The 21,927-nt window shown below is 44.3% G+C and overlaps 1 protein-coding gene across 17 annotated transcripts in view; it reads right to left on the reverse strand.

The window, feature by feature from the left end:
• RBFOX2 (RNA binding fox-1 homolog 2) overlaps positions 1-19,216 on the reverse strand; it is a 266,331-nt gene extending 247,115 nt beyond the window's left edge. For 7 of the 17 annotated variants that reach the window (XM_059936861.1, XM_059936862.1, XM_059936877.1 and 4 more), the window contains exon 1: positions 18,957-19,210. In XM_059936861.1, coding sequence (XP_059792844.1) covers positions 18,957-19,139 — 183 coding nt within the window. In that variant the 5' untranslated portion in view covers positions 19,140-19,210. Of the gene's footprint in view, positions 1-18,956 lie in introns of all 17 variants that reach the window. The other 10 variants (XM_059936870.1, XM_059936857.1, XM_059936868.1 and 7 more) reach the window with 5 other exon arrangements.
• Between the last annotated feature and the right edge of the window lie 2,711 nt (positions 19,217-21,927).

Raw genomic sequence — 21,927 nt, forward strand, 5'->3', positions numbered from 1 at the left:
TTCGTGAACAATGGTACATGACTGCAAGGGGATGGCTGTCTGCAGAGGGACCAACTACCAAAGACAGTTTGGGAAAATCCTCTGCCCTCCCCACGGACCCAATGAAGTTCCTCTCATACCTGATCCCTGGACATTCTGCCTCTCCTGCCCGGATGGCCTGCGCCTCCCTCTCCTTTGCCTGCCTAAGCCCTGCTCACTCACTTAGTACTCACCAATGGCTTCTGCAGAATGCTCTCTCTGTGCCCATCCCAGACTGGCTGGCTAAGAATTCCTCTATTATGCTGCCACAGAAACCCTGTACTCACTCCTATCAGGGTACAGAAGCTCCTTTATTTACCATCAGGTTAGGTCTGGAATGAAAGGCTGCTCCTAAGTCCATTAGTTCATAAAATTCCAACGTGAAAAAATCCAAGGAACCCATGGGTGCACCTCTAGTGAGGGAACATTTCTTAAGAAAACTAGAGAGGCTTATGGTAGTGGTTCTGACTTGTTTTGTTTCTTGTCAACTCATTTTATGATTTGCACTTGGCCCTTTATATCATCTGTTGTTGAATGAATCCCGTACACACATACAACATTTACCATTTCCTAACATCACCTCCATTTTATTCATCTCTACATTTATCCACCTTTTCATATCAGCATTTTCGTTATAATCAGGTTTTATCCTTACTGAATAAGACAGTTAATAATAAATATAATAAGACATAGTTAAAAGCGCTAGAAACATCCTATATACCAATAAACAGTGTGACAGACAAAATTCAAATGACCATGTACCACCACCAGTACTATTTTTTCTTTGCTTGTGGTAAGCAGAATTAGCACTTTTTCTCTAACACATAACTTTATTCATTTTTCTATGAAAATTAGCAAGTTCAAGGATCATAAGTAAAGTAGCTCCTGTACTTATTCCTGTGTAATTTTTTTCTTTCTTAATTTTATTTTTTTGGCTGCATTGGATCTTCACTGCTGCACACAGGCTTTCTCTAGTTGCGGCGAGTGGGGCTACTCTTCTTTGCAGTGCACCAGCTTCTCCTTGCGGTGGCTTCTCTTGTTGCGAAGCACGGGCTCTAGGCGTGCAGGCTTCAGTAGGTGTGGAGCGTGGGCTCAGTAGTTGTGGCGCACGGGCTTAGTTGCTCCGTGGCATGTGGGATCTTCCCGGACCAGGGCTCGAACCCGTGTCCCCTGCATTGGCAGGCAGATTCTTAACCACTGCACCACCAGGGAAGTCCCTCCTATGTAATTTTAATAAACTATTTTATTTTTAAAACAATACATGCATGTAATACAAAATTCAAAAGGCACAAAAGGTATACAGTGAAAATTAAATCTTCACCTATAACCCATTCCTTCATCACTCAATACCCCTCCCAAGAGGCAACCAATGTTACCAGAATCTTACATTTCCTGGCAAAGAGAGTCTATGTGTACTAAGTATATGGATACTAAGTATATGGATATATACTTTTTTCATTACACAAATAGTAACAAACTATACACTTTTCAGCACCTTGACTTTTCACACTTAATGTATTTTAGTGTCTTCTAAATGCATTTATATAGAGCTAATTCTTTTTAATGGCTGCATGATATTCCATTTTAAGAATATACCTTATTTTAATTCACAGATTTCCTGTCAAAGAGCATTTTGATTTTTTTCAACCTTTTGCTATTTCAAATAATTCTGTACTGTATATTCTTACACACAGACACAAGAGTATCTGTAGAATTAATTCCTAGAGATGGAACTGCTGGGTCAAAGAATATATGTATTTTACATTTTAACAGACATTGCTAAATAGCTCTTTGTGGAAGTTCTGTGACTTTTCACCCCACCAGCAGTATAAGTACCTATTTCTCTACCTACACCCTTATAATACACTGTGCTACCAAATTTTTCTTCTAATGTATAGTTGTTCCAGAAACCTCCCCCAATAAGCCTCACGGGTTCCGTAAGAACCTCCTTTAACTCCATAATCCTGGCATCTAGCATGTCGTAAGCATTCAAATGTTATTAAATGAATGAATGACTGAGCAAAAGGGTAAGGCCTTTTGTACAACATGAGAAGTTTACTTTTAATATAAAGAACAAGGAAAGTGATTTAAATATTAGCAATTTTTCCCTTGTAGAGAAGGAGGGAGAGAGGAAAGTAAGAAAGGACTGAAAAATGGATTGATGGATGGATTCTGATCTAACATGCCTTCTCCTAGAGGTTTTTAAAAAACAGGAAAGATACCTACCTATCTGAAATAGTCAAGTACTGTCCTACCTTAAAGTAAGATACATAACCTATACTCAGAATGTCAAGAAAGCTAAAGGGCCTCCAAAGCAACAGCAAGATCCCTTCTCTGAAACTGCCATGGGATACTGAAGCCTCTCACATCAATATTCCTCTAACACACTTGCCAAATAATTGACTCTCATCATGTATTGTACACAGTCACACAGCCGGTTAACATTTCATTCATTTGCTTCTGTGCAGTACCTGGCATAGTCACCGCAAAAAATCTTTCAGTGAATACAGTAACACTGACCTCTGTACCACAACTGGTCATGGGTTTGCCATGGTCTCCAGTGCCCCTGTTTGGTACTATAACAACCACAGTAACAACAGATAGCACTTATATATGCTTACCGTGGACCTGGTACTCTTCTAAGCATATTATATTTACTCTATTAACTCATCTAATACTCACAACAACCTTGTGAGAAACTATTATTATCCCCATTTTACAGATGAAAAACTGAAGCACAGAGGAGATAAGTGACTTGCCCAAAGGACACACAGCTAAGTAGGTGTAGAGACAGAATTTGAACCTAGGCAGTCACACCAGAATGGCACCTCTTGCCCCAATATTTTAATACAGTGTGATAACTGCTCTGATAGAGTGGCACACAGAATATATGTTACCAGAGCACCAGGCTTTGACATATGCTCAGTGTAAGCCTCTATCAGAGAAATGATCACATTGTATTAAAATTATCTGTGTATACATCCACTTTCCCACTGCAAGTCCAAGTCTTAGTCATCACTGTGCCCAGCACTACCTGACTCAATAAATTCTTCAACTGGGTTTTAGGTTAAGAGGTGGAATAATAAAATTCCACTTCTATTCCTCGGGTTTGCACTTCATATTTTCAATGTTGATGCTTCTTCCTCTGTGTGCCACCATTTCCTAAGACCCATATCCTTTAAAGCAAGATGTGCTTCCTAAATTGTGCTACTTCCCTAGAGATGCTGGCCAGACCTCTCAAACTGCCTTTGGGTACATTCTTGGAGTCCTAGAACACCACAGAGACCCACACCACCATTCCTGCTGGGCAGGGCACTGGCAATACATCTCCCACCCCCCAGGAGCCACCAGCCTGCATCAGTGGCTCTTATCAGGAACACGGAGTAACTTGAGCCACCTGCCAACCCATCTCTCGACTGCTAAGACAGGCACTTTCTGCTCTCAGGTTGCACAAATGCCTGGAAACCTTACACCGAGTGTGAAGGAAGATGCAACAGGGGAAGCAACACAGCATCTGGTGCCCTGCCTGCTTCCATTCGCTGCGTGGGGTCATGGAGACGGAGTGGGCCTAATCCACTCCCTGCAAAGCCTTGTGACCAGAAAGATTGTATGGTGAGATTAGCATCACCACACAATGGAGGTCAACATTCATCCAGAATGCAAGACACATCCCCACTGGCCTCATTCTCTGAACAGCTGGAATGCTACCTCCTCTATAATATTTTTGTGAAGACAAAGGTCCATTGCAGAAGCCAACTCTGAAAAGCACTGTTTTAGTTCACATCTTTAAATGCAGAAGTGTGTAAAGGTTAACTGAGCTAGAATCAAAGCCTAAGCTTGAAATCCTTAATTCTATGTCTGAATCAGAATCCACTACTGTCCACTAAACAAAAGAAAAATATTCCCTGTTTGTTGAACCATATCTATTTACTTCCCATCAAGTCTCAGTCACAGACTGGTCATATTCCAGGGATGAAGAGCATTCACTCAATCCTGGGCTTTCCACAAACAAAAGAGTGAAGTGAAACTAACAGCAATTATGGCTGCTGAGATGCAAACACCTACTAGGAACCAAACCTTTCTTTCTCACAATTCAGCACCAAACTTGGTTCACTGAACAGCCTCCTGACAGCAATGACATTCAATCAGGATAAACCTAGGCATTCTGGATATGTCTGGTATAGAAGATGTCATACGGAATAAAATCACACTGCAGTTAGATTCTATACGCAATGACTCAAGGCAGATCCGGAGTATCATTACTAACTCAATGACAAATGGAATATCTGACCCCAAATGGGCCCTACTACCACAAAAAGACAGGACCAGGAGCAGCTGACTGGAGCAGGTGGAGAGTTGAAGATGCCTACATTGTACTCAAGCATCTTTAAAAGGTATCATCAGTCAGGGATTTATGGGTATTCACATGAGAGAAGAGAGATGCAGATTAGGTCTCTGACCCTGTGATTCCATGATTCCATAAAAACGTAGACTCTTACTTTATGAGATCCTGTACTAATCAGAGTCATCCTTACCAGAGACATTTAGATGTAGTTATCTCAGTAGAGCAGAACAGAATAATCCTAATTCCAGAAACCTAACAAATAGAGAAAAAAAGTTTACAAGCTGATATAAAATGATCTCCAAATACTATCGAGAAAAGAAAAGCATATGAATATTAATACTACCATTTGAGTTTTTAAAAGGGGGTGGAGAAAATATGACGTAGGTACTATCTCTGGACAGATACCCTGATAACTAACCATACTGGTTAGTTCCAAGGAGAGAAACTAGGTAGCTGGGAAAAGGCAGAGACTTTTTACTCTTCAATCTTTTGCATAGTTTGAGTCATTAACCACGTGAATATACATTACATGTTTAAAAAATAAATGTAAAAGGTGAAAAAAAACCTCCATATAAGAAACTCCCAGAGAAATCACACCCAAAAAGTAGAAAAGAATAAGAAATGAGGGGCTTCCCTGGTGGCACACTGGTTAAGAATCCGCCTGCTAATGCAGGGGACATGGGTTCCAGCCCTGGTCCGGGAAGATCCCACATGCCGCGGAGCAACTAAGCCCGTGCGCCACAACTACTGAGCCTGCACTCTAGAGACCGCATGCCACAACTACTGAGCCCGCGTGCCACAACTACTGAAGCCCGTGCGCTTAGAGCCCGTGCTCCGCAACAAGAGAAGCCCCCACTGCAATGAGAAGCCTGCACACCGCAACAAAGAGTAGCCCCCACTCTCAGCAACTAGAGATACCCCGCGTGCAGCAGTGAAGACCCAATGCAGCCAAAAATTAAATAAATGAATAAATAAATAAATTAAAAAAAAAAAAAAGAATAAGAAATGAAAGATTCTATTTAGTCCTAAAGCTGAAAGTCTGAGCTTATTGCTTGCTCTCTCATACCCTCTCTGAGCCTGATATAACTTCTCCATAAAAATGGACACAGCATCTACTTCACCTGACTGAAACAGAGAGCTGGTCCAGGTAACTTTGAGATGCCCTCAGCTCTCATGATTTTATACTACTCACCATTACCAATCCATTGACTTAGCTATTGTTGACCCATTATTTGATTGATAATAAAATTAGAGACTGATAACTTTAAGGCAAAAAACAAACAACAATAACAAACTACCATACAGCAACCAACTATCCCATCTAACTCCTCCCAATATGAACTACAGGAAAGTGAGATAAACACATAAAGTCTCTACCACAATGCTTGGCACATACAAGTACATGATAAATTTTAGCAAAATCCTAATTCAAAACACTGACTAGATCCAAATTATTGAAGAAGAAAACTGGGGTTCAGTGTTGACTTCAAGTGCTACATGAATCCACTGTCGGGTAATGAGTAAAATGTTTTCAATATTAAACGTGGCATACAACGAAGCACATATTCACTCCGTTCCTTATCAATTATACCCTTTGGTCCAAGGGACATGAGGCTCAGAGAAAAAGTTACTGGATAAAAAGCCATAATATCTGGGTACAAGCATCAGTTTTGCCACTTCCTTGTCTCGAGGCTTAGAGATGTATATTTTCACCATCTGAAAAATGGGAAGAAGAATCACCTGTCTTCTGGGCTTGTTACAGGGAATAAGTTAAGACTTGTGTCAAAGCACTTTATAAACTATAAAACATCATATAAATATAATTATTGAGGATTAAGTACATCCAGACATGTTGATTACACAAAAAGCAACAACAATTATTAAGGACATTTTAAAAAATAGATTGGGGACTTCCCTGGTGGTCCCATGGTTAAGAATCCGCCTTCCAATGCAGGGGATGCAGGTTCGATCCCTGGTCAGGGAACCAAGATCCCACATGCTGCGGGGCAACTAAGCCCACGCGCTGCAACTGCTGAGCCCGAGCACCTCAACTTGAGAGAAGCCCGCACGCCGCAACAAAAAGCCCACGTGCCACAACTAAGACCCGACGCAGACAAAAATAAATTAAAAAATTAAATTAAAAAAAAAAGATTGTATAAAGGTTGATTTGTTTTTTCAACAAACATTTACCGACTTATTATTATTATATATCCCTGGCACTGATGGAGGAACCAAGGATACAAAGATTAAGAGACTGTTCCTGCCTTTAAGGAAGTCAAAAAGCATTATAAGAAAACAGGCCTTGGTAATTATAATAAAAACAGCTATTGTATACTGAACACCTACTACGTGTCAGGCTCTGAACTAAGCACATTACATACATTATCTCTTTTAATTCTTATACCAATCCTATAACATATTTTATAAGGGAAGAAGCTGAGCCTTAGAAAAGTTACGTAACTTAACCAAGATCACACAGCTGTGATGTGGAAAAGCTAGGGCTCCAAGTCAGGTCTGTCTGTCTGAAAGCCCATTCTGTTTTTTATAATCTTAGAGTGGGAAAAACTTTTCTAAGCATCACACACACACACACACACACACAAAAACAGAAATCATTAATGAAAATATTAACAGACCCTGTTACATTAAAAAAATTAACCTCTGATACAGTAAATGAAAAAAGCAAGGTGCAAAAACAATGTGTGCAGGCTTCCCTGGTGGCGCAGTGGTTGAGAATCCGCCTGCCAATGCAGGGGACACGGGTTCGAGCCCTGGTCTGGGAAGATCCCACATGCTGCGGAGCAGCTGGGCCCGTGAGCCACAATTACTGAGCCTGCGCGTCTGGAGCCTGTGCTCCGCAACAAGAGAGGCCGCGATAGTGAGAGGCCCGCGCACCGCGATGAAGAGTGGCCCCCGCATGCCACAACTAGAGAAAGCCCTCGCACAGAAACGAAGACCCAACACAGCCATAAATAAATAAACAAATACTTAAAAAAAAAAAAAAAATGTGTGGAGTATGCTAGTGTTTGTGTAAAAAAAAAAGGGGGAGGAATAACAAGAAACTAACAGGGCAGGTGGAGAACAGGGAAGAGAGGAAGATGCTTCACTAAATATGTTTTTATAAAATATAGAGTCACAACATCTGCTTATGAAAAGTAAAATGAGATAATTTAAATTCTGTTTAACCCTATTCCAAAGTTATTTGACTCTGTGTGTGTGTGTGTGTGTGTGTCAGAATGACACCTATTATCATTTCACAAGGAGCAATCAACAAAAAACGGCTTGGGATAACATGAATTAGAGAATTTCCTTGCTTAAAACAAGATGTTGGACCAATCAATTTTTGTAGGTTTCTTCAAACTCTGGGATACTGTTAAACCAAAGAAGAATTTACTATTTGCCTAAAATTAACACTGCAGAAAACAATTCATAGTGAAGCTAAAATTCAGTAAGGGTAAATGATCCCTACACCAACCTCAAGAAAATCAAATATAAAGGTTTCTTAAAACAGGCTTCCCAGGATTAAAACACAAAGCCTACCAGGGAACACTTACTCCCAACTACTCCTAGAGAGAGAAGTGCCAAGTAAGCATAAAGGAAAACTGCTCATCTACATGGATACCTGGGTATCGGTTAATCACAGCATTTTTATACAGCTGACAAAAATCACTAATGGTCCGTGACAAACACCTCTCTGAAAGGCTTCTGCTGTGTGGACACCACATGCCAAAGTTAACCAACTGATCTCCAACACTGTAAAACACAGCCAGCTCAGAGCCAAAATGTTGCAGCAAAAAGATCTATTTAGTATCACAACAGCAGCTAAAGACCTATAACACAAAGTACGGGACAAAAGATGTGTATCTAATGCATAATGAGCGGCAGCTGGGGAGAGGAGGAGGCCATCAACAGAAATACCAACTTCTAAGCCCTGACACAGACCTTTTAAATATGACCAGCATCACTTCAAAGTCCAGGATGATACCAAGATTAGCCAAATCACCTTACTAAAAGTCACAAATCAGGCTATGGCTTCACGTGTGAACACAACATACAAAACACACCATAAAATTTGTATGTGAGGATAGCAAACACAGACAAGTAGGAAATGGGCCACCTAAGTGACAGCTGTAGAGCACTACTCTCCATTCTTCAAACAAGGCCGCCTCTGACCCCTCACAGAGATGTGCAGCCTAAGACCAGAGTCATACTTTCAAAACAAGTGCTACCGACTCCCCATAAGTTTTGTCAGCGCTCCCACTGTGAGAGGCAGCCATTGTGGAGACTTCCTGAAGTGCCAACAAAATCCTCAAGGCCATCGTGCCAGCCACCGACAGTGACAGTGTTCCTGGAAGTCTGTATGAGGTGCAAGCCAATGAGCTCAGCTTTGTGGGTGCTGGGAGCCACCACAAGACATCTTCCAATTTTGCCAGTTCTTGCTTTGAAATCACACGATCCTACTATCCCCTCCCCTAGAAACCAAGAAATAGGTAAAAGCTGTCAAAGCCACATATTCAGACAGATCAGGGGACAAGCCAGTATGACTAGGGGATAAGCGACCTCGTTTGCAGATTCTTTTGCGAAGGATGGGGGTGGGGGAGAGCTGGGCAAGAAATGGGGGTGGGGAGGGAACTAAACAATTCCTGTCTTCTACCCCAAATTATTACCCACCTTCCTCAGAATTTTTATGGAGCACTGAACTGCAGAAGGAAAAAGAGAGGGGAAAAAAAGGCAAAGAAAACTCAAGGCTGTAAATGTGACTGTACAAAAATCCCCGAGAGGATGACCTATGAAACTAAGCTCCCTGCAACAAGGGCTAACTATGCAGCTGCTTTTTTACTTGCCTAACAGTCCAAGATAAATAGAGCAGGCTCATAGAAGCCCACCAACTTCCAGGAAAATGGAACCAAAGTCCTCTTGACTCACAACAAGCCACATACCCCTGAAATAAATCCCTAAATGAAATCCATACAGGTCTGCTCTGGAAATCATCCTGGCTGACAGCAACGAATGCCCCCTCCTCCAAACAGCTGCCAACTTGCAGAGGAAAAAGCTGCTCAAAATAAAGCAATCGGAAGAACTTCCCATGAGCCTCGGTTCCAAAAGTGTTCCAACTCAAGCATTCGCTGGAGCCCACATGCAAACCCCACGGCGCCCCGAGACCACGTGTGCAGCTCCTCTCGTTCTACCAGCGTGGCTCCTGCTCCCCAACCCAAACCCCAAAGCTGAGAGACTCCCACAGCTTCCCCCGCCCATCCCTCACAAGAAATCATGCTTTGCTTGTGGTATTAACAATTTAGGATCCAACTAAATCGATGCAGCCCCGAAGAAAAATAAACAGTATGCCTCCTCAAAAACCATATGCCTGGAATAAAATATCCAATACTCAGTGCAAAACCTCTTTTCCTCGGCAAAGGAGAAACCAGGGAACCAGCCCCTATATGGGAAAAATCCCACATACCAGGGTATTATCTGGGGACTTAGGTCCCTAAAAAATCCGAGTATTATGGTTGAACACACCCATGTGGAAGTCTAAATTTCAAAGGCTCGGTTTCCACCCTTGGGAAAATAGGTTTTTAAGCAGTTACTCAACCATTATCATTTGGTTATTCAAAATTGTCATCTACTTCATAAGTGGTACTTATCATGTGTGCTGTGCCTTGAATCCTCAGCTGAAATTTCTAGATGCCACGTATGTGCAGAACACGTCAGAAGGAAGTGATATAACTGGTCTCTCTCATTCCCTTTTTAGAACCTGCTTTATTCACTCAGAATCCAAAAAGCCAGAGGCACTATAAAGCATGCCCATTTGCCTTTAAAGAGGCCCCAACTAAACTAGCAAGGGAAGTCTCAAGGCTGGAAAACAGGCGAGGATTACACAAGAGCGCAAATCAGAAGCTGAAAGGGAAGGAGGTGGGGATAACAAGGGCCAGGGAGAGAAGATTCCTGTAAAATACTTCTATGAATCTGTCTCCAAAGCTGAGATTTAAAAGATCTATATCAGGGACTTCCCTGGTGGCACAGTGGTTAAGAATCTGCCTACCAATGCAGGGGACACGGGTTCGAGCCCTGGTCTGGGAAGATCCTACATGTCGCGGAGCAACTAAGTCTGTGCGTCACAACTACTAAGCCTGCACTCTAGAGCCCGCAAGCCACAACTACTGAGCCCGTGTGCTGCAACTACAGAAGCCTGCATGCCTAGAGCCCATGCATCGCAACAAGAGAAGCCACCCCAATGAGAAGCCTGTGCACTGCAACGAAGAGTAGCCCTGGCTCGCCACAACTAGAGAAAGCCTGCGCACAGCAACAAAGACCTTACGCAGCCCAAAAATAAATAAATAAAAGAACTGTATCAGTTTTCCTCATTTTCAAACACAGCCAAAGAATGATCTGAAAAATAGCATATATTCTGTGAGGTGTCTCAGTTGGGTATTTTTCCTGCATCCATAAAAACAAGCTATAATAGCTTATGAAATTCACTGGTTGAGAAGGGAAAGGCTAAGGTCCATAGTCGATCAAATGGGTTTAGTCCCAAATGGTGGTAATACATCTGAACTGAAACACTCCAGAATCTCTCAGCAGCACTGTAAAAGGTAGGTCAACAGACTGCTCCAATGAACTGGAACAGGTTAGCTCTAATTGCCCCTTAATCGTGTGGTTCCTCTAGTTTCCTCAGCCACCCCATCACAAAGGCACTTTTTATACATATGCACGTGCTCTCAATTAATATCTGAGCACAGGAAACAAAACATCAGGTTGCCATGCCCACCCGACACATTCTCGGCAGTTAAGTTCCACCCCAGCTTTGGTTTTCAAAGACCCCTCTCTCACCTTTAACCCTGATATCAATGGAAAGATCAGGTACCATTCACAAATCCCACAACACCTAGTCTTCAGAGGAGCTGGAAAGCAGACCAAGGGCCTAGACCCCCCAGGGAAAATCTGGAAAAACAATTAAAGCCATCTGCTGGCCCCAACTGAGGAGCAGGAAGACAAAGTTCAATTCAACAAGAATGACAGTTTCTTACTCCAGCCCAGGCACAGTGCAAGATCCTATGGATCCCAAAGGCTCCCCTGATCTCACAGTCTAGGTGGGGGTAGAGGGGCAGACAGTTGAACAAATGTTGATCTAAAAAGTCCTAAAACAGAGGTCTGGACATGATGTTCTGGAAAGCAGCAAGAACGTGGGAGGGATGGGAGCAGAGACAAAAGGCATCCAGGAGGAATCAGTATCCCAACTTATTCTTGAAGATTGAGCCTTACAAATGAGAGAGAGATGTGAGGCGGGAATTTTGGGTGGAACAGAAACAAAAGCACAGAGGTATGAATGAGCCTGGGCAGCACAGCGTGCTCAGGAAGCTACAAGTCCCTTGCCATGGACTTGGAGGTGGAGTGTAGAAAGAAGCTAGAAAGGCAGGCACAAGTCAGGCCAGAAGGACCTGGTAGGCCAAACGAGAGAATGGACCTTATCCACAAGTCAAAGATAAGCTATCAAATCATTTTAAGCTCTTTTAGATGGATGACTGTTAGTAGTCAGGAAGGTGGGTGTGAAGAGTCCAGAAAGAGACCACAAGAGACAAATGCATCCCAGCTCAATTTCCACAAACAAAAATGAGAACAAAACGTTTGACACATCTATTTGACGCAATACATTTAACCAACAAACCTTATAAAATTTGCAACAAAATGACATTTTCACCACTCCTGCATCCCAAGTACCACCAAAACAGCCAGTGCCTCTGTCACCCAAACTCCCAGGAGAGATCCCACAGGTTCCTGAAATGTCCACATGCCTGATGCAGGGACTGTGACACTTCAGGAGTCCTTTTAGTCCTTAGCAAAGAAGTGAACGTCTCCTCTTCCTCTCACTGGAGAGACCACCACGACCAGGTCCATTCGCCTCCTTAACTCGGATGTCAAACCAATTAGATTTCCCGGTTTCACACAATGCTCATCTCAGGTAACTCCCAACCCTGGCACTTAATCAATCAGAAGCACATTAACCACTCCATGCTGATTGAGCAGTAAGCAGGAACTCGTTGAGTGCTGTGTAGCAGGTTATACAGGAGGCAAGAAATAAACATTTACTGCCAGGCTCCATGATGGGAACTTTAAATAATCTCAGTTTCTCATTATGGCAGCTCATCAGCATATGCAGTAATTCCCCCAGTTCAGAGACGTGTAAACAGGAGCTCAGATGTTAAATATCTTACCAAAGGTCATTCAGTTGGTTGGCAGGTGGAGGAACCAGGATTCAAACACCAATATGAGAAATTCTAAATAGTGTTTCTTTCACTACACCATACTTCAAGTATGTATGGATAACAAACATAATGACATATTAAGGTTGGTAATAATAATAACAACAATATCTCCCCTTTAAAAATTGAGAGGGGACGCACATTATACAGTCTCGGATGAAGGGATCACTCAGAGAAGACACAATTGAGTAATCACAACTGGAATCTTCAAATGCTCCAAAAAGGTCACTCCTGAGCATTAGCGGCCAAAAACTGTTCAGACTCAAATAATCAAAGCAACCTGACTATACTCCAGAGAAATATATCAAATCCTCCATACACTTCCCCTCAGGGCCTCTAAGACAACATCTGAAAACACTCATGGCTAATTGCTTGCTCTCCCACGCTCTCTCTTAAATGATTTCTCAAACTACTTTACCACCCAAATTACAGAAATATGTCCAGGATTCACATGGCAGTTCTGATCCGATTTGCCCCAATCCTGGCTCAAGCAGCTTTGCACTACACTACCCTCCTAACTAGATCAGCGCCAGCCAATGGGTTTATTCAGGCTGATCTGTGATGGATTAGATAATGAAACCTTAGCCATGTAAGCTGCCTGCTTGTACTGGGGCTGTGGGGGAGAAGAATAGGAAACTAAATACTCCTAGGGGCCACCTAAACACCACATGCACTCTGCCATCCCTCCTCCATCTGTTTGCTCACGCTCCAATTACTGCCATTTCCTTTCCACCGTCTCGCATGCTCTTCCCTTCTGTCTCTGAAGGAAGTGCACGTTTGCCCCAGAAAAAGATGTTTACTATGCTTTACAAATGCATATCAAAAAACAATTCAAACAAGTTCATTCACTAAAATGACCATCTTTATTTTTTCCACAAATTATTAAAGCCTGATATCAAACTGATGGCCTGAGAGATGTCAAATCAGAGATTCACTAGCAACATTCTTGTTTACACCAAGTAGTGCATTGAATTTCTTTCCCAGCCCTGTAATCTTGAGGCCTGTCTGCATCAGTCCGCTTTATATCAAAATGAAAGTTAAATCTCTAGTTAGGTTTTGTTGTGTTCACATGTCAGTATTGTAGAGAAAAAAAAATGACAACGTGGCTAGAAAAATGGGAGAGGAAGTTAGGAGACAAAATTCAACTCAGGCTAATCCCTTGAGTTGCCATGAAGAATAATTCTACTTTGAATTCAGATCTTTCTCCTTCTCAAAGACATTCCCAGTTTCACAATCACAAGCTTCCTTGTGAGGTTTGAAAAAAATTAGTAATTTTTACATGACTGTGCCTCAATTTCTCCAACTACAATACTTACCACTCTGGTAGTATTATGGGCTGAATGTCTGTGTCCCCTCCCAAACTAATATCTTGAAGCCCTAGCCCACAACATGATAGCATTTGGAGGTGGGGCCATTGGGAGGTGATTAGGTCATGAGGGTAGGACCCCCATGTTGGGATTAGGACCCTTATAAGAAGAGGAAGAGATCTCTCTGTGTGTGTCCACTAGCATACACGGGGAAAAGGCCATGTGAGCACAGAGCAAGAAGGCAGCTGGCTGCAAGCCAGGAAGAGAGCCCTCACCAGACACCAAATCTGCCAGCACCTTGATCTTGGACTTCCAGCCTCCTGAACTGTGAGAAACAAATTTCTGTTGTTTAAGCCACCCGGTCTATGGTATTTTGTTAGGGTGCCTAAGCAGATTAAGACATGTAGAAATGAAAAATTGAATAATTTTAGTGAGATATAGTTCACAAAATCACTTGGAAGGAAAGCACATCGTTTTTATAACTCTACTCAAATGGTAGCACCACGTTCAGTTTCAGCACCAAACACTCAAAGTCCAAAGAGACATCCACCTAGGAGGAAAGAAACCCAGAACCAAGCAAATGGGAAGATAAAGTACTTCAAGAAAAACAGTATCTACAGAGCAATTACAGGCTACCTGGAAGCCCTTCCCTGAGCCCAGAAAGTCTTCCTGCTACTAGTGGTTGATTCACCACTAACATGAACAACTTTTGAACTCACTTAGCTACAATGGATTTATGACTCTATGGTCAGAAGCAGTTAGTTAGCCATGTAATAATCACATTCCAACATTTCACTACCATAAAGAATTTTGCTGAAAGCTATAAATAATAATTAAGGTGCACCTTGCCTTATGAAGCAGCTAAGTTCCTAGAAAGTTGCACAAAAATTGAATTTTTGCTCATCAAATTGTTTATATTCACTAGAAGAGCTGAACAAAAGAATTTATTCCCCAGTATGTTTAATAAAGCCCAAATTTTTCACATATATCAGACTTGCTTAAAGTGAAACAAACCTCTAATACCTATATATATAACTCACTTAACTTTCTACCAGGTTAGAGTACAATATTTCCAACTACCTTCTTTAACAACTAACTACATCTCTCAAGCTGTGTTTCAGTTTTCAGGTTGAATTTGTCTCTTCCCTCCTACTCCACAGTTCAGGGTTCTCTAATGCTAAACTGTTTCTAGGGCTGTGTGAACTCCTCTGCCATCCACATAAAGCTTCTGGATACTGGCCTTGAAAAGGAGTGACCCTTCCTCTCCTCTCTAGGGCTCCTTCTTAGCATAAGGATTATAACAGAAGCACCACAGACTCTCTCGTGTCCCTGGTGCTCCACTTTGGGCAGTAATGATTTATCCCAAAAGTTTAGTCGCTGTAACTCAACAGGGTTGGAATCTGCAGCTTAGAGCCGTAGCTCCATTTAGTCTGCAGTCTTGGGAAATTAACTTCTGTAAAAAAAAAAAAAAAAAAAAAAGGGTTAATCCTTTGACACTCAAAAAGATTGGGGAATCTCCTGAAAGTACTCTCACCCTTAAATTTCATGATTTTTTTCTATCCCTTAATTATTTAAAAAAGGTAAAATTTCAACTTCAACCTAACAGGCACTGAGCACTTACTATGTACCCAAAACTGTGAAGTATTACAAAGGATAAATACAAAGAAAATATAGTTCCTGTCTTCTAGAAGCTTACAGCATTACTAGGGAAACAAGAATAAAACAATGAAGGGACAACACAAGATGGTGCATAATTAAGCATCAACACAACAGGAGGCAAGAGGAGGGTCTGACTGGTGTGAACTAAGCTGTCAGGGAAGGCTTCCCAGAAGAGCTATGACCTCCGAGAAACTCCATTTGTGTTAAGATATAAGAAAAAAACATGTGCTTTAAGACAAATCCGTATACCAAAAAGCAAGTTACTCTAGATTTTTTACATGTATGTTTACATGGGCCTATAGGCATGTCTACACCACTGATATCATTTCCTAAAACTGCCTCACCCCTGCTCGTTCTCCTCCAGCTACACTGGTTTCTTGTTCTCAAACATATCAAGCACACTTCTCCGTCAATGCCTCTGTACCCACAGTTCCTCTGCCTGAACCCTCTTCCCTCAAATATCTGAACGGCCCATTCCCTCAGGTCATCCAAAGGTCACCTATCAGAGAGGCCTTCCCTAACCATCCTCCTCACCACTCTCTACCCCTTCCCCTGTTTTATTTTTCTTCTTAGCACTTAGGACCACCAAATAATAGTTAATTTCTTTACTGTCTGTCTCTTTCAATTAGAATATTAGTTCCATGAGAGCGGAGTCTTTGTTTTGTTTACTACCATATTTCCTAGGCTCTAAAACAGGGCCTGGCACTTAGCAGCTGTTCAATAAACATCAGTTAAATGAATATTAAATATCCTATCATTCTGATAAGAATGATAGGAAGGTCCCAGAGATGTAGGTGACCTAGGCTTAAATTTCATCTTTTCATGAACATTACTTTTCCTTTACTCCCAATATATCTCAAATTTCAACCCCCCCATAAAACCCTCCTTGACCATTTCAGCAAGAATGACCATCTCTTTCTTCTGGCCCCAGTGGCACAAATCCTCTGCATATTTTGGCTCTAAATTTTGCAATGCCTTGCGACACACATCTATCCTGTGGTATCTCTACTCCAGTTCCTCTGGAACTTACCAAAAAAATTCATATATATATATATATATATATATATGATATGTATACATACCTATGTATGATACACATACATATATGTACCCACACACGTGCACTTTTTTCTTTTTTTTTTAACTTTTCACCCATTTTGGCTCCCCACCTAGATTGCAGACACCAAGTACCTTAAGGTCAGGGAACTTGACATAATTTTTAGAGATAACTTAGAAATCATCCTGTACCAACACTGTATTTTACAACTAAGGAAACAGAGGCCCCCAAAGAAGGGATTTTCCCAGAACCATACAGGTAGTTGAAGGTAGGGGGCTAAATCAATGATGATTTGAATACCTGTGTCACATGGTGTATTGGAACTACAACAATGAGAATGCATAAAGTGAAAAATAAATGAAGATCCACAAGTACACAGAGTGAAAAAAGGATTCTCCGTGGGATAGTTCTAAGTTGCCCATCTGTACCCAAAGGACCTAATCCACTGCTTCCTCTGCATACTCCAAAGTCCCTATACACTGCTCCATTTCCAAATACTACTCTCCTTGGCCAATTTGAAGGCAACCAGCAAATAATGGGCCCCAGGAGGAAAGGTGGGGAAGGCAGTGGGAGTCTCACTATTAACCATGATTGACAGAAACGATAAATGAATACAGACAGACACAGATATATGCACACACCAAGCAGAAGATGCTCACCAGCACCCACATCCAATCTTCTCTCCGCATCATCCAGCGTTAACCCACCTCACCTGAAGTCTCCCCATATTCCTCTATATTTTCTCCACGGCCCGAGCTTTTACTTCTCACAAGCCCTCTGCCTGAGGGAGTTCAAATGGAGAACAAAAGGAGGCAAACGAAACAAAAGAATTCAAAAATAAACACTAAGAGGGTCACTTTACCCAAGTCAACGCAAGTAATAGAGTGGCCTCTGCAAGGGAGACCAAGAAGCACACAGCAAACACGCCAGGCTTAAATACAGCTCCGTCTCTAACACAGGAAGTCAGACAGAGCCTTGAAAAGCAGAGAGAGAAGAGCACAGGAAGTCTTTTAGCACTGCAGAGATTTCCAAGAGTGCTGTAATGGAGAGAGCACAGGAATAGGAATTAGAAGACTAGGCTTCTAGCTCTAGTTTTACTACCAGCTAAGTGAGTGGCCCTAGGCAAGTCACTAGTCTGCTCTGGATTTTTGATTCCCCATCTGTACAATGAGGTAGTTAAAACATTTTGGGACTTGAATAAAAAAAGATGAAAACTGTTGACTTTCTCCCACCAAAGAGTACTATTTTGCATAAGAATCTTCCAAGTCTATCCAGGTTAAGAACTCCAGTCAAATACGATGTCTCTGGTCACTTCTATCTCTAACATTCTATGATTCCAAGAGAACTGGGCAGAAGTCTAAACGATTGCTGGTACGTAAGCCTCACCGTTTCATAGTAAGTATGTTCTGAACAGAGACCAAATCCTAAAACCTGGGACGGTTTCACGATCTTCCTCCAATTACGAAGTCAACTGACATCGTCACTACATTTGCCAGTCCCTATCCAAATCAACTGGCTTCTCCTTGAGTCCACAACTCAGAATCCAGTCTTCTAACAGCCCTATAAATTTTCTTTTATACCCCAGGACATTAAAGAACTAGTCGGTGCCCCAGCTATGTAAGATGCAACTGGCAAAGTACAGGAGGGGCAGGTCCTGTGCCGCCACACTCACTAGCCCAACAAAGTTAATGAGCTCGAGCACCACGGCGTCCCCTAACACTACCCAACTCTTCGTACTTCTCACACTCCTTGTGCAACTGATTTAACCCACAATCTAAGCCACATCCCCTTTGGGCTCTCGAGGAGGTTTCTCGCTTTTCACTCCTCTCCTTTCTATGTCGCTCCCCTTCTCCATCCCAGTTGTGTGTCGAGGGCTGACAAAAAGGTACTCCCTCTTTTGGGAAGGTTTCCCACCACTCTCTCCCCGTCCTCGACTGGGTCCCCGGCTCTCTGGACAACAGACCCAGGATCTCTCGGCTTCCACCCCACCCCAAGAAACTAAGGAAGGGTTTGAAGAAATGGAATCCATCTCAAGCACGTTCAGTTTCCTCCCAACACCTATTCATGCGACGTGGCCCCTCGTCCCCTCAGGGATCAGGACCCTCCAGGGCACACCAGGCTCCACCTGCGCCCTTCGCCTCCAAGCCGGGGCTCGCCCCACCTTCCAAGCAGGCCCCGACCGGCCCCCTCCCACCTCCAAGCCGGGACCCCGGGCAGCCCTCCCCGCTCCAAGCCCGGGAGCCCCGAGCCGCCCCGCGGCCCCCGCGCCGCACCCCCGCGGTAACGGGGCACCCGCCCCGCACGGTCACCTGCATCCCGCCGCCGTCGGCCACCGCCTCCTCGGTGCGCGGCCGCTTGCTCAGGCCGGGTTCGGCTCCGTCTCCTCCCCCTCCGGGCACCGGCAGCTCCAGCTCCGACTCCCGCTTCATCCCCCGAGCAGCGGCGCCGGGCCCGAGCTGAGGCGGCTGCTGCGGCTGGGCGCCTTCCGCCATCCGCCCGCGCCCCCCTCACCTCCGGGAGCCCGGCGACCCGCCACAGGCCACCTCCCCCTGGGCCTCGGCCCCGACTGTCGCGACAGGCGGGCGCGCGCCTGCCCCCGCCCACGCGTGCGTGCGTGCGTGCGCGCGCGGGCCCGGCGCCCCCTCGCCGGTGGCGGGCGGTCGCCGCTGGTCGGTGGCAGGCCGGCTTCCCGGCTCGGGGCAGCCGGTGGGTCGCGACGGGCACTCGTTCGCGCCCCTACGCGCACACACGACCTCCGGCCCGGCCCGGCCCGCCGCGCGCCCCGCCTCGCGGACTCACGGAGTTAGCCCGCCGGCCCGCGCTCGTTACCTCACACTGGCCCTCGCCACACGCCGGGCCGAGGGAGGAAGGGGGCGGTCCGGGCTCCCTAGGCGTGGGGAGGGGTGTTTATTTGGCGTGAGGTGGGGCTCGAAGCCGGAACGAGCTGACTGGCTGGGATCCTCCGACCCGCCACTGTGGCAGCCCCGGGAAGGCGGGGAGAGAGAAAGAAGGAGGGAGGGCCTGGGATCTGGGACTCCAGCCCGCGCGGGAGGCCGGGGCGGCGGGGGAGGGCGTGGCGCGGGAGGGGGGCGGTGGCCGAGCCCGCGGAGGGGGCGGGGCCAGCGCCCCTCGGCAATCTCCGCCGCCTCCGCTCTGGGCGCCCGAGGGAGGCCAGGAAGAGATCGGGGGAGCTCGGAAATTTCCGGCGCGGTCGAGGGATTGTCCTGGAGGTACCGCGCGGCTGGAGTTACAGGGCGGAGGGGGCGGAGTCTGTTTCCCTGAGGGCGGGGCCACAGCCTAGAACGGGCGGAGCTTGAGAGGCCCGAGGCCGCGTAGCAATTCCCTCTGGCGGGACTCGCTGTGCAGCGTTGTGCAGCGAATTCGCCCATCTGGCCGCGTCGGTTCCAAGCGAGGGAAGAGGCGCTCTGGGGGAGAGAGGTCTTTGCTTGCTCCCTCTCCCGCAGGAGAATGGGGATCTCGAGTTGGAAGGTCCAGGAATGAAGCCACCACTACAGGCCTCTCTCCCCAGTCCTGAAAGCCTTTACTCTAATCATAATTATTGTCACATTTGTGGTCATCTTAATAATACCTGATGTCTGTAAGAGCTTCACAGTTTGCACAATGGATTCGCAGACCCGTTCTGGAGACGGTGGTATAAGCAGAGTAGATACCACGATCTCTGTTTCATTGATGGTGAACCTGAACCTTGGTTAAGTCCTGCAGATAAAAACTGGCAGATCCAGATCTCAGGAAACCAGATCATATTCTCTTTCTTTGCACCTTGCTGCCTAACACTTTATTGCTTATCAACTTCGTGCAATTAGAGATATTTGTGCAATAGCTTCTCTCTCTTACCGGACTGTAAGGACTAAGACGGCATCTACTTTCTCTGGGTTCCATGTCGTGCCCACCCCTGTTCCATCATTTGCAAAATAAGGAGATGATTTAGATCAGTGGTTTGAAAGCAGGGACGATTTTGCACCTACCCCTCTCCCCCAGGATGTCTGTCAACATCTGGAGATATTTTTGGTTGTTACAGCTGGGGTGAGTTGGGGAAGGGGGTGCTGCCGGTGGATAGAGACAAAGAACGACTGGCAAAGTTGTTCAACATCCTACAGTGAACAGGACAGTTCCCACAACAGTTATCCAGCCCAAAATGTCAGTACTGCTGAGGTTGAGAAACCCCGGGTTAGATGATTTCTCAGGTCATTTCCAGATAGGCCTATGATTTATCCTTTGAACTTGAGTTTAACCTGACTAGTGCTGGAACAGTCCAGTGATAAAGATTCTTGCTTGGAGTCAGACCAACCCAGGTTTGAATCCAGGCTTTACCACCTACTGCCCATGTGATGTTGAACCACTGATGACTTAAGAATTTATATATTGAGGGGGATTAGGGCCTGCAGACTGGTTGCAAGGGAAGACTGGGGGACTTGTCTTAAAGCTGAGTTTTCATAGCAGGCACATTGTTTTAACTAGGCTATGTTATAGACCAATAAAAATAGTCAAGTTTTAGCTCTGTCACTTACAAGTCATGGTGCCCTGTGAAAGCTACTTAGCCTTTCTATGCCTCAGTTTCTTCATCTGAAAACTAGGATAATAATAGTACCTTCCTGAAAGGATTATTGTGAGGGTTTAAATGACTTATCACACATTAAGAACTTTGAACAGATTGGCCTATGGGAAGCACTCAATAAATGATAAGAATGTATCATTATCACTACCACTGTGTTTTTTTAATTACATAAGGTGGCTTTGTGAGGCTGCTAGAGATTAAGCTGGGCAGACAAAGCTCCCCAAGTCAACCTTTAGTACAACCACTGTTGGGCAAATCAAGTATTTTCACCAAGCCTTCAATTCCTTGTTTGTAAGATGACAATAATTGTCACAATGTTGTTCTAAGGATTAAACGAGACAAAATACTTAGCACAGCACCTAACATATAGTAACTGCTTAATAAATGGTAAATATTTATCATGTAATTTGTTTAGTGCCAGTAAGCTACTGGCTAGGGACCCATGGGGCTGGAAAGAGAAGCTTAGACATCTCTTAATACCGCTATTTGGGCCTTTGGGTTGGGAGTCCAAGTACCTGCAAGCTTGTTCTTGAGCTCCAACCTAAGTCAGCCAGTACTCCACAGCAGATGGAGCTTGATCCTGTCCAACCAAGCATTATGTATTTAAAGAAAAATTGGGATGTTTCCTGATGGACTGTGGAACAACAATGGCTATTTTTTTTTAACCTAGGGACATCAGTGTTTGATTTTCCAAAAAGTTTACT

The sequence above is a fragment of the Balaenoptera ricei genome, chromosome 10, assembly GCF_028023285.1.
Source record: "Balaenoptera ricei isolate mBalRic1 chromosome 10, mBalRic1.hap2, whole genome shotgun sequence".
Taxonomy (NCBI): Eukaryota; Metazoa; Chordata; class Mammalia; order Artiodactyla; family Balaenopteridae; genus Balaenoptera; species Balaenoptera ricei.